General features: G+C 41.8%; 1 protein-coding gene across 2 annotated transcripts in view; it reads left to right on the top strand.

Moving 5' to 3' along the window:
- The window catches only part of PCSK5 (proprotein convertase subtilisin/kexin type 5), a 427,474-nt gene that overhangs the window by 278,095 nt on the left and 137,267 nt on the right, over window positions 1-12,112 (top strand). Inside the window, exon 21 of one of the 2 annotated variants that reach the window (XM_012759782.2) lies at window positions 1,526-4,218. The exons of the other annotated variant lie outside the window; for it this stretch is intronic. Within the exon in view, the coding sequence (XP_012615236.2) occupies window positions 1,526-1,641 (116 nt within the window). The 3' untranslated portion in view covers window positions 1,642-4,218. Of the gene's footprint in view, window positions 1-1,525; window positions 4,219-12,112 lie in introns of those variants that run through there. 2 annotated transcript variants of the gene reach the window in all.

The raw sequence follows: 12,112 nt of genomic DNA, 5'->3' as shown, positions 1-12,112 counted from the left end.
CTCTTATCTGTAAAAAAATAAAAATGATAATACTATTGACCTCGAATGATTATTCTACAGTTCCCTATTAAGAATCTCAAAAAGGCATCAAAAAGAACTGGGCACATGATGGCACTGATAGAACATCGTGTGCGATCTCATTTCCTTGGAGCACCACAGGTGACTGCATCTTCATGGCTTTTCTGATGTGTGATTGGCCTGGCAAGGTGCACCTGACCCACTCAGGCTGTGTTCCAAGGGCTTCTTGCCAGGGCTGATTCTAACTGCACCACACCGGGGCGAGAGGCCCAGGGTGGAGTTACCCAGGGACCATGTAAGTATCATCACACTTTAGTTACCAGCAAGTGCCTCCTTACCTTTTAGTTCAGAAGCTTGATGCCCCTCTATCTGCATATGACCAGAACTTTTTGTTAGTACCAGAAAACTGAGGAAGATATTTTTAAGTGATCAATGCAGGAAATCCACTATATAACTTGAAGTTTTCACCAATAGCAGTTGGTGCCAGGCACTTCAAAATTTGTGATGCTTTAACTGCTTTCCCTAAACCATGGTGAGCATGGGATAGGTTAAATGGCACTTTGCTAAAAGTGGAATGTCAAGATCATGGGCAAAATAGGTCAAAAAAATGAAATCTTTGATGGCTCACCTGGCTTTTCAGATCACATTGCAACTGCATTTTGAGGTGTGCTATGTATTCTTTTCCAACTGCCATATTTCCGTGATTCTAAGGCATACAGGTTTTTTTTTTTTTTACATTTTAAAGCATTAAATCAGATGCATCTTCTAATTTGTGGTAGTTTACAGCTTCTTTGGATCAGAAGGTTAATATGACAAGTATCACTGCCCAGATAAGAGACTTGGGCACAGAGATGTCTGTTCCACTGAGTTAGGTGCTTAGTCACTACTCCTTGTGTTAAATTTATTAATAATTGCGGTTCCAAAGTGCTTCAGAAAATTAAACTCCTGTTCAATATCCAAAGGAAGGGTTCTTGCCTAAGCACGGAAGCACAACAGAATGTTATATAAGAATAACAAATACTTTTAATAAGTATAAAATTAAAATTCTAATTGATAAGAGAATATTGTGCCACAGTTTAATAAGAACCATTTTTTTTCTTTCTGTTACTTCAAATGATGGTGCATCTTAAGTCCTGTGTCTTAGATTCAATGAAATATAGTACAAATGATTGTATACTCTCTGCTCTAGGTCATTCTAAGAAGAAAAATTCCTTGCTTTTGTTATTGATTTCTAATTTATTCTTTTTCTAATCTTTTTTTTTTTTCCTTTCACCAATGGATACCAATCACATTTACCGTTGGACTGCAATATCTCTCCTTGAAAAACAATGCTGTTGACTGAAATCACTGTGGGTGAACCAAATTTCCTCCTTGTTGACTGCTCCTGAATGATCTCTTCCAATCCCCCAATCTGCCTCTCTGGCCAATCACAACCTTCTTCCGTGTGTGCTCATCATGCCGCTCTCGTCCTCAACTCCCCCTCTCTATTGCTGACTTCCCGGAAAAGCAACGGAAGAGTCCTGGGCTGAAGGAGGCTTCTGTATGCTTGTGAAAAAGAACAATCTGTGCCAACGGAAGGTTCTTCAACAACTTTGCTGCAAAACATGTACATTCCAAGGCTGAGCAGCCATCTTAGATTTCTTTGTTCCTGTAGACTTATAGATTATTCCATATTATTAAAAAGAAAAAAAAAAAAAAAACAAGCCAAAAAAAAAAAAAAAAAGCAAGCCACCTCTCTCTTTCTTGCTTTCTTTTTCTCTCTCTCTCTCAAGTTTGTGCAGGGAGATGGTGAACTGTTTTGTCAGAACTTAAATGGAAAAAAAAAAAAAAAAGAAAAATAAACCTACAACAAGCCTACCTTTTATAACTGGGTGTTTAGTGCTAAACAGCCAGAACCACAGAGACAGTATTGTATGACCAAAGCATTTGATGCCAAAATTTGACTTTAAAGTAATGATTTGATTTCCTGCCCTGGTTTTGAAGGTCCATTTTTTTTTTCCCTTTTGCATTTACTTGCCTGTTTCCCCTTTGAGACGCCTAAAAATACCTTTCCAAAACATCGCAAGAGCATACATAGATCAAAATGAAACAGAAAGCTCTTGCATAAGTCATTTTTCATGCTTGAGTCCACCATGGGGGGAAATGGCAGAAAACTGGACCTGAGGGCATTAGGAACATCCTACACAGTCGTGTTCAGTGTCATTTGTGTTAGTATGTCACAGTTGGACATTGATGCTTTCCACACATAATTGACTTCATGCATTATGTACTGGTTTTTACGTTTTACTCACTTGATAAGTCTGCTCCACTGGTTTCATCATCAGATAGACTTGCTGCTACTGGCTTTTCCATTGTAGGTTGGGTTATTTTACACAAAGTTCATCAAATGGGATTGCTCTGTATAGTCAAATTAGTGATGGACAGATGGGCAGAATGAAGAGATACATGAAAGAGCTGAGACTGATCCAGCTTCCCTGAAATCCAGAATGTTAACTCTGTAGACCCTGCACAATCTCTTGGTGCTATCTAGCCATTATCCCCATAGCATTTTTTTAAAGGCCATCAGAAATTCCATTTATCATGGTGGGAATACATTTTGGGGTATGATACAGGAAATTTCTTCCTGGAGTCAAAAGTTTCTAAGCAGTCCTGTATTTTTTAAGAAATGGAATTTATTTAAATAATATTTAAGCTCGTGCCCATGTTGGCCAGGCAACGTTTTTCAATGGTGCTTATTAGAAGTTTTTTCATCTTGTCATTTTAAGAAAATAAAACTGGAAATTGAATATGGGTGGCATGATTGTACCCTCCTGATTCTCTTATTTTCCGACTCTTCTGTCCCTCTGTAACTGTGCCATGCCGTTACACACCTGTCCACTGAATGTCATTGAAACCATCTGTTTTTGTTTGTTTGTTTTAGGAATATTTTCACTGGTTTTCTATGACTCCCTAAACATTTCATGAAAACTAGCAGGTTGAATTATGAGAAAACTGTTTTGGATCAGTAGTCAGAAACAATGTAACCTTATCGATCTTTTCACAGTTTCTCTCTTGAGGGGAGGGTAGACTGATGGCAGATTTCTTCGTTTTTCATATCAAAGCTCCATTGGTGACCTCATTTACTTAGGGAGTGACCAGCATCTTGTAGGCTTTACACTTCTGAGAGCCTCACTTCCAAGGTGCCACTGGCTTCATAGCTATGAGGAGGAATGGTGTCAATACAGGCTATCCCAGGAAAAAGACAGCAAGTGGGTGCCAAGATCCCCATCCAAGCAGCAAGGTAGTAAAAAGCCTGCCTTGAAAATATCTCTAGACATCAGTGTTAACTTACAACCCAAGACCCAAGGTGGAGAGTAAGTAAATAGTTTCTTAATAGCATTGTAGTAATACTGAGTCACATAACGATTCATAAGTAACTAGGGAACCAACTGATTTTGCTGAGCAATTTTCCTCTTTATAACACTGCAGGCCCTTCTGACACAAAAAAAATGAAAGTTAATCCTGGGTTTGGCATGTAGTTTTACATTTAAAGGCACAGTCTTGAAATGGACAGATGTAAGCACAAGCCTAAAGCCAGGTCAAGCAGATGGTAAAACCAGATTTGCCTGCAAAAAAAAATAATTCATTTAATTGAACTGGTCCATAATATTTGAGGCACAAGGTTACTATGATAGGAAAGATATAAAAATAATACCTGTATTCTTAGATAAATAACCATTAACCTGGCAGCCAAATCCATTGGGGTCTACCAGTTTGCATTCCATTTCCCACTGGCCATGCAGGTGCACATCGTGGAAATACTGGTTTAACTACTAGTGTGTTACTGCCTCATTTATCTCCATAACATTATTAACTAGAACATAATGCTTTCAAAGTTTAAGTTAATGTTATATATTATGTATAAATATATATATTCATAATGAGATATATGTAATAGATAGTACAAAATTTGGAGACTTAACAAATGCTCTAACCTTCTAGAGACAAAAGTCCTATCTTCTGTTTTCTTTTGTCTTTTTATTTTTAATTAGTGACCCATTGTTAAATCGAAATCCACTTTTACTGAAAAATACTGTACATGTGTAAAATGTTCAGTTGTTTTTTTGTAAAATATAGTAGAACGGTTGTAATTGATACTGGCCAAAATCAATGTTATTCCATATTTTATTTTTTCTATTAAATTAACCTAAGTTCCTGTTTATTTGATCTGTTCATACCCATGTACAAACATCTCCGAAAGGGTGAGGTCATGAGAAACTTCTCTGTTTCCGCGGTAGAGGCCGAATATGAAGGAAACGGTAGAGATGAATGAAGCATTTCAATAAAGTTGGAAAAGAGAAGGTGAACAGAGGTGGGAATTGAAATGGAGGGAGAAAGAAACAGCAGTGTAATAAAGGAACAGGTTATATTTGGGTATGAATGTATGGTAAATCTGTGTTAGACGGGAGACAAAAAAACTCTATAAAAGCTTAGTGTAATTTCTGCCATATGGTATAGATGCTGGGCCCAAGTACAGGGTGCTCTGGGCCCACTTCTTCTGGAGTTCTGCACACACACCAGTGTGTGTGTTTGTAAGGGTGGAGGCCAGGGGCTGAGGGCAAGGAAGTGAGCAATGCAAAAGCTGTTAAAGGAGATGATGGCTGTGTTCAGTGTGCTGACGTCTTGTGTTGAGTCGACGGGGCCTACATCTCTGGGCACCTAGAAGATAACTTTGTTTCAAATAAACCTCCAGTGCATACCATGGGCTGGAACAGAACAGTTAGCCAGAAACAGTGGTGAAGTACAGATCTTCTTGAACCCTGCTTGAGATGCAGTCCTTAGTCTTTTCCTTGCCTTGTGAGAAAAGAAATCAGAAAGCAGAAAAAGCAGCAAACAAACTGAGCTCTAACTAGGTTTAAAGACCTGGGGATACAAAAAGGTATTAAAGACGAAGCCTCTACTGTCATGAAGTCCCATTGTGGAGAGGAGGGAAATTAATTTTATTCACCACTTACTGTATGCTACACGATATGAGAATGTAGAATGTGTGTATATATACATACGGATGTAAACATATCCTCTGTTAATTCTCAGAAAAACTCTAGAGCAGAGGTAAATATATTATATCCTATTTACAGGTAAGAAAACTGAACCACATAGACTTGAAACAAATTGACTGGCATTATCTACCCAGACTCATAATAATAAATTGAACAGTAAAAATAGTAAGTAGCGAATTCTAAATCTGAAGTGAGGGGGACACATGAGTTGTTAATTTCAGAACAGGCAGAGTGTCCTTTTAATTGGACTGACAGGGGCAAGTTTCCTAGAGCAGGTAAAACTGGAATTGATCCTTGAAGCATGTCTGAGACTCACCTAGGCAGACGGGAAAGGAGCAGGAGGAATGTTACCAGTGAACTGGCTGCATATGTGATGTTCAGGGAAGCAAGATGTTTTAATGGTTTTAATCGAATTAGTCCGTTGCTACATAGGGCAGTGATTCAGCATTTGATGGATTAGTCAAGAAAAATCCACATTTTTACACTTTGCATAAGAAGGACATGTGCCCACATGCATGGAAGACCTTGCTAATCATCTGTATCTATCTACAGATCAATCACAATTTTATTACTCACTTTCAACCCCAGGATCAGAGGCTTCTCCTCACACTATTGACCTCTTCTGTCAGATTTCCTGATTTCCTATTCAACAATCTACTCTTCACTTTGAGGGACTTACTGAGTACTTGGTAGAGAAGAGGGGTGATTGCGGTAGTAACTACTAAACTGAAGTTTCTCAGCCCAAGGGATCAACACTTCCGGCACATCTTGAGTATGGAAATAGATAGCATCTTGCCCCCTTCACATACAAAGAATGTCGTGCAGCTAAATAGACATTCATTCTTAACAACTTCCATGTTATCATTCAGCCTCACACAGAAAGAGCAATGGCAGACAGCAGCATGGTGAATAGAAATAGCATCTTGGAGGCAATTTTAAACTATGCCCCAGCCAACTCGATCCTCCTCCTCTAGCACAAAATGGCAGAGGGGGAGTAAAAAGGGCAGCTGCAGCTCGACCTCACCCGGCCCGAGCTGGGCCCTGGGCCCTAAACCCAATATGTGTAGATGACAGAAAGCATAGACCTGCTTCTCTTCTCTGGTCAGCATCCATTTCCAAATGTTATTAATATCTTGGTTGCAAACCCATAAAAGCCGAAGTTCTCGGCAGAATACTTTAGAGCCTTTGACATATTCAGCAGGGCAGAGCCAAAGTGGACTTAGTTTCACTGTGGCTCATTGGAGCTGCTTGGCACCTAGAAATGGGGCTGTAATTCATATAATCATGTCTCCTCTTCATCCCAGGAGGTGAAGACCAGACCCGGATTCAGTTCTTGAGCAAGAAGGATGCAATTATATAGCATCACTAAGTCTCAGCGGGCCAGAATATGACCTGGCGCAGCCAGCAGTTCGTTCTCACGCTCTGCCTCCAAGGGACTTGGAAGCATGGTTTGACCGGGTTATTACCGAAGGATTTTCTTACCAGGTCTCCTCTCTAATCAGCTGTTGTCTGGATGTAATTGTGGCTTTTTCAGGGCCAACTGTCAGGCAACAAAAGATATTTTGCATCCCACTTCCTAGAAAAGTCCAGAAACATTCCCTAAAGTCTGAGTAGTAAGAGCTTTAGCTTTTTTTTTCTTTTTTCACTTTAGCAATGAATACATTATTTTAAGGACACAGTGTTTTAAGGTTCACAGGGCTTTATTAACATGGCTTTATTTAATTTGGCCCACACAAAAATCAGGCCTATAGAGATTAATTTTCTGATGCAAGATTCACAGGGGTGTGGCTGAGACAAGCCCACACCCCTTGTGCACAACACTGCTTCCTTTTTAAGGGTGCCAGAGAAAAACCAGTCCCCATCACACATGTTGCAAGGCAGGGGGTAAGAGCCTTTTCCCAAGTGAAGACAGAAAGCACACTGGATCCCTGGGCTTGGCTTTTTCTTATGAGCTCAAATTAATTACGTCCATAAGTAAACATTACTGAGTCCCTGCCATGTACCAAGTTCTGAGGTTTTTCTTACCCTCTTTAGGTGTACAGTCTAATATGGGAAACAGGCATAAAAACACATGGTTGTAATAGGAAGCTATTTAAGTGCCTTAAAAGGGGGATTTTGGGGGAGTCCAGAGGAGCAAGCTCACTTTACCAATTAAGTGCTAAGGTCCTTGCACTAAGCTTTCCAAAGGCATCCAAAATAGCATAAAACATTAAAAGTAGCGTTGGCTCTAAAATGTAAAAATAAAACTGCAAAGGTCAAAATCGAATTATATCTTAATTATCTACAAAATACAACATGTCAAGCTAGTCAATTGCAACTCAACTGTATGTAGTCATGTATATGACTTATCAGCAGGGATATGTCAGAAATGCATTGTGAGGCGATTCTACGGTTGTGAGAACATCATAGGGTGTACTTGCACAAACCTGGATGGTACAGCCTACTGCATACCTGCACCTACATGGTATAGCCTACTGCTCCTAAGCCACAAACCTGTACAGCATGTTACTGTACTTAATGCTGCAGGCCATCATAACACGATGGTAAATGTGTATGTAAACATAGAAAAAGTTCAGTAAAGATACAGTATTATAATCTTATGGACCCACCATTGTATGTGCACTCCATCACTGACCAAAATGTCATTATGCAACACATGACTGTAATTAAATTTAGTGTAGGATGAAGGTGATTTTCATATGTTTGGTATGATGCAGAGGTTGGAGAATCTAGGATCTGTGGAGATCTCAATACAGCCCTGCAAAGATGGGAGAAATTCACTATTCACTCCAAGGGGGAAGTGGTCAGGGAGGTCACTGGGGTGGGGGCTGGGAGTCCTGCCTGGGGCGACAATGTTTGGATGTCTTCCTGGCTGCTGTCCTCTGCTCTCTGCCTTCCACTCTCTCTCCAGGAGGTCGTATTCAGTCCTGTGGCTTTAAATGCCATCTCTATGCTGATGACAATCAAGATGTATATATTCTTGATCTCTTCCCTCAAGATTGATACCCGCGCATTCAATTAACTACATGACATTTCCCTTGAAACATCTACTAGGCTTCTCAAAATTAACACGTCCAAAATAGACGTCAGACAGCCCAAGCCCTGGCCATCTTTGCCACCACATCTCTCCCATCACAGTAAATGGCATTGCAGTCCATCCACTCAGCTGCTCAGGGTTCCTCTTTTTTTTTTTTTTTTTTTTTGTTTCCTCCCCCAAATCCAATCTATCAGCAAAGTCCCGTTAACTGTATTTCCAAAATCTATCTCTACATGGTCTACTTCTGCCCATTTCATAGCTGTAACCCTGGGCCAAACCAACATCATCACCGTCCTGGACTATCATATCAGCCTCTGCATCATATAACCAGAGCTAGCACCCTGCATTCTCCTCTCCTCTCCTCTTGTCTCTTTTTTTCTCCTACCACCCCCAATTCATTCTCTACACAGCATAGTACCATTACAACTATGAAATTAGATTTTGTCTTTCTATTTACACAGAATAAAGTCTGAACTCCTGGTGGTAGCTCACATCTGTAATCCCAGCACTTTGGGAGGCTGAGGAGGGAGGACTGATCAAGGTCAGGAGTTCAAGACTAGCCTGAGCAACATAGGGAGACCTCATCTATATTAAAAAAAAAAAAAAAAAACTGAATCCTTACCTGAGATCTTTCTGAACTTATCTCATGCCACCTTCCCCCATGGCTCCCATCTTATAGTCATACCAACTTTCTTTTTGTCTTTCAAAGAAAAGCAGCTTGTTTGTGCTCAAGAGCCCTGCCCTTCATATGGCTGGCTTCTTCTCATCCCACAGGCCTTACTTAGTCCAAAAATAACTTTTCCTTTTAGAGCAGATCACTGCTCACCCCACACCTGCCCACTGTTTTTTTTTCAATTTTTATTTTGTTTTTATTTTTGAGGTAAAGTCTCGCTCTGTTGATCAGGCTAGAGTGCTGTGGCATCAGCCTAGCTCACAGCAACCTCAAACTCCTGGGCTCAAGCGATCCTCCTGCATCAGCTCCTGAGTAGCTGGGACTACAGGTGCACACCACTGTGCCCAGCTAATTTTTTTCTATTTTTTGTAGAGATGGAGTCTCATTCTTGCTCAGGCTGGTCTCAAGCAACCCTCCCACTTTGGCCTCCCAGAGTGCTAGGATTACAAGTGCGAGCCACCGGGCCCAGCCTGCCCACATTTTTTGGTCTTTCCATAGCACTTGCCACCGTGTGACATTCTGTGGTCCAGTTACTTATTTATTGTCAGTCAGCTCCATGAGGGCTGGGGCTGTGCCTGTCTTGTCCCCAGCTGTGCCTTATGCATCCAGCACAGTGCCTTGCTTAGTAAATATTTGTGGAATGCATGAATAAAAAGACATGAGAGGAAAGTGGCGTTTGGCCTGAGTCTTAAAGGATGAGCAAGGACTGGTAAATCAGAGGTTAGGATAGCTAAGAAGGAATCTTGAGAGAAAGAGAGAGCACCTGTAGAAAGGCACAAAGCCGTGTGAAGGGCTCGTGGACAGAGGTGGCAGGAGCCCCCGCAGGGAGTGGGCAGCTGTGCTGAGGGGCTGGGGAGACCCATGGGGCCAACTTGCAAAGGACCTTCGCTGGATTGTTGTCCTTCCTCCAGCTTCTTGTCATCAGAGTCATCAACGTCTTTCAGAGAGGCTAACTGACTTGCCCACGGACTCCATTGAGTCAACCCTTGGGGTCCTGCCAACACACTGGGGACGCATTCATTCAGACAGAATGCTGAGGAGGCCACATTTGCTTCCATCCCTGGGGACTGATGGCTGCGCTGGGCCGGCTACATGAAAGGACAGGGTGCTGGGCTGTCAGAGGAGCTCACATGAGGGGGACCGCCCGCAGCTTCTGTTCCCTGTGATGACCGTGGTCAGAGCAGCACATTTGGCGGGGCCCAGTTTTTTAAGCCTGGACTTAGGGCCACAGGCATGCTCAGTACTTCCTTTTCCTCCTAAGAGAAGGGCTCCCTCGCCCTCCAAACTGTCATCACCAGAGAAGAGTGAAAGGAAAGAAAGTGATGTGCTAGCATCCCTGACAGTGAAAACAGTCATAATAGCTCCCATATGTGGAGCACTTCCTGTGTGCTGAGCTGGAGGCTTTCCGCGGGGTGTTTCATTCAATACTTCCAACAGCCTGGCTTTATCCCCTTTTTATCTCTCCAGTGGTGGGTAGAAAGTCTGGGATTGATTTGATCTGATATCAGAGCGTTCAGAAGGAGAAATGCAAGAGCCAAGGAGAATGCCCGTCAAAACAAGCTTCAGGCCATGACGGTGGCGTATGCATCAGGTTTGCATGCCATTGTCAGGCCCCGGGTGTATGTTTTCTGTTGTTAACAGAGCAATAGCCACCCAGGAATACACACTGTGGCCACACAGTTCTTTGTGTGAACAGGCAGGAGTCAGCCACGTGTGGTGCCTCACGCCTGTAATCCTAGCACTTTTGAGAGGCTGAGGCGGGAGGATCGCTTGAGGCCAGGAATTCAAGACCAGCCTGAGCAACAGAGTGAGAATCCAGCTCTACAAAAAAAAAAAAAAAAAATGTTTTTAATTTAAAAAAAATTGGCTGGGTGTGGCAGTGTATGTCTATAGTCCTAGCTACTCAGGAGGCCGAGCCAGGAAGATTGTTTGAGCCCAGGAGTTCGAGGCTACAGTGAGCTGTGATTGTGCCACTGCACTTCACCCTGGGCACTTGAGAGATCAAGACCCCATCTCTGAAAAAAAAAATTTTTTAAATAAAAAAAGAGACTTGAGGCTAGGAGTTCAAGAACAAGGTAGGAGTCAATATCATTAAAATTAGCGGGGACCAGTGGCCACATGGGTAAAATCAGGATAGACCCATAGCAAATAAGGGAATGGCTGCTCAGAAGGAATGAGGACATGATGCCTCTTTGCTTAATGATTTTGCTTTGTTGAGAGGCCATTATTTGCATCCTTTACCCCTAGTTGAAATGATGAAGACAAAAATGGAGATATTGGGAACATTAGAAGAAACATTAGAATGCTGGAAGTTACCACATTCTGTAAGCTCCTTTGACAAATCTGCTAAAACATCAATTCCTTCCAGATGGTTATTAAACAGAATTTCTTGCCACCTGAATCATAAGGGTTACAATATAATAAAAGCTAAACTATCAAGGAAATGTAAGGGTTTTTTATTATATATAGGGATGTGATGTTTAATTGATTTATGTTATTTGAAGAGCCACAGTTAAGGCAGAAACCAAAAGTCACTTGACCCATCTTCTCCCTTCCTCTCAAGTCCTATCCATCTCCAGGTCAAGACAATCCCACCTCCAAATTCTGTCTCAGAATTCCCTGCCGCTGCCCCTATTGTAGTCCACAGAACCCTAGATCAAGCTGCTTCTCACCTGAGCTGTTGCAATATCTCCTAATTAGCCTCACTGAATGCCCCAGGGCATTGCTGTGTCCACAGCCCTGCATCTTCTCCTTCTTCCCCCACTCACTGGCCACACCAGCCACATGCTTTTTAAAAAAAAATCCAAAGCTCAGCATGAGACTCCACCCTCCTGTGGCTTCCCATTTCCCTAAATAAAGTTGAAATTCCTTTCCATGACCTTGAAGGCCATGGTCAACCTGAGCCACCCTACCTTTCTAAACTCATCTCATGGTGCTCTTTGCTTCCCCAAGTATTTTCTATCTTACTGACTTTCCCTGATTCTTCTATTCTGCCCTGCACCCCAGAAGGTTCCCACATGCCATTCCCCTCCCGCTTAACACTCTCCTGCCCTAATTATCTATCCCAGGCTAACATTTAGCATCTGGGCCTCAATTTCAATGCCATTTCTTCATTTCTTGATCCTTACAGGTAAGGTTAGATCTCATTACAAGCTTTCATGGAAGCCTCTACTTCGCTTTTCTATCAATTATATGACAAGTATCTAGTTACTTGTAAGAGTATTTGTTTGTAATTCTCACCACAAAGTTCGTTGCATGGGGCCAAAGTCTGTAAATACCTTGTATCTCACGAACCTAGTGAAATGTCTCCTAGAGTAGGTGTTGAGAACTCTGTGATCCAAAGAT

The sequence above is a fragment of the Microcebus murinus genome, chromosome 12, assembly GCF_040939455.1.
Source record: "Microcebus murinus isolate Inina chromosome 12, M.murinus_Inina_mat1.0, whole genome shotgun sequence".
Taxonomy (NCBI): domain Eukaryota; kingdom Metazoa; phylum Chordata; class Mammalia; order Primates; family Cheirogaleidae; genus Microcebus; species Microcebus murinus.
The sequence above is the reverse complement of the archived record's forward strand: the minus strand, read 5'-3'. Positions and strand labels throughout refer to the sequence as shown.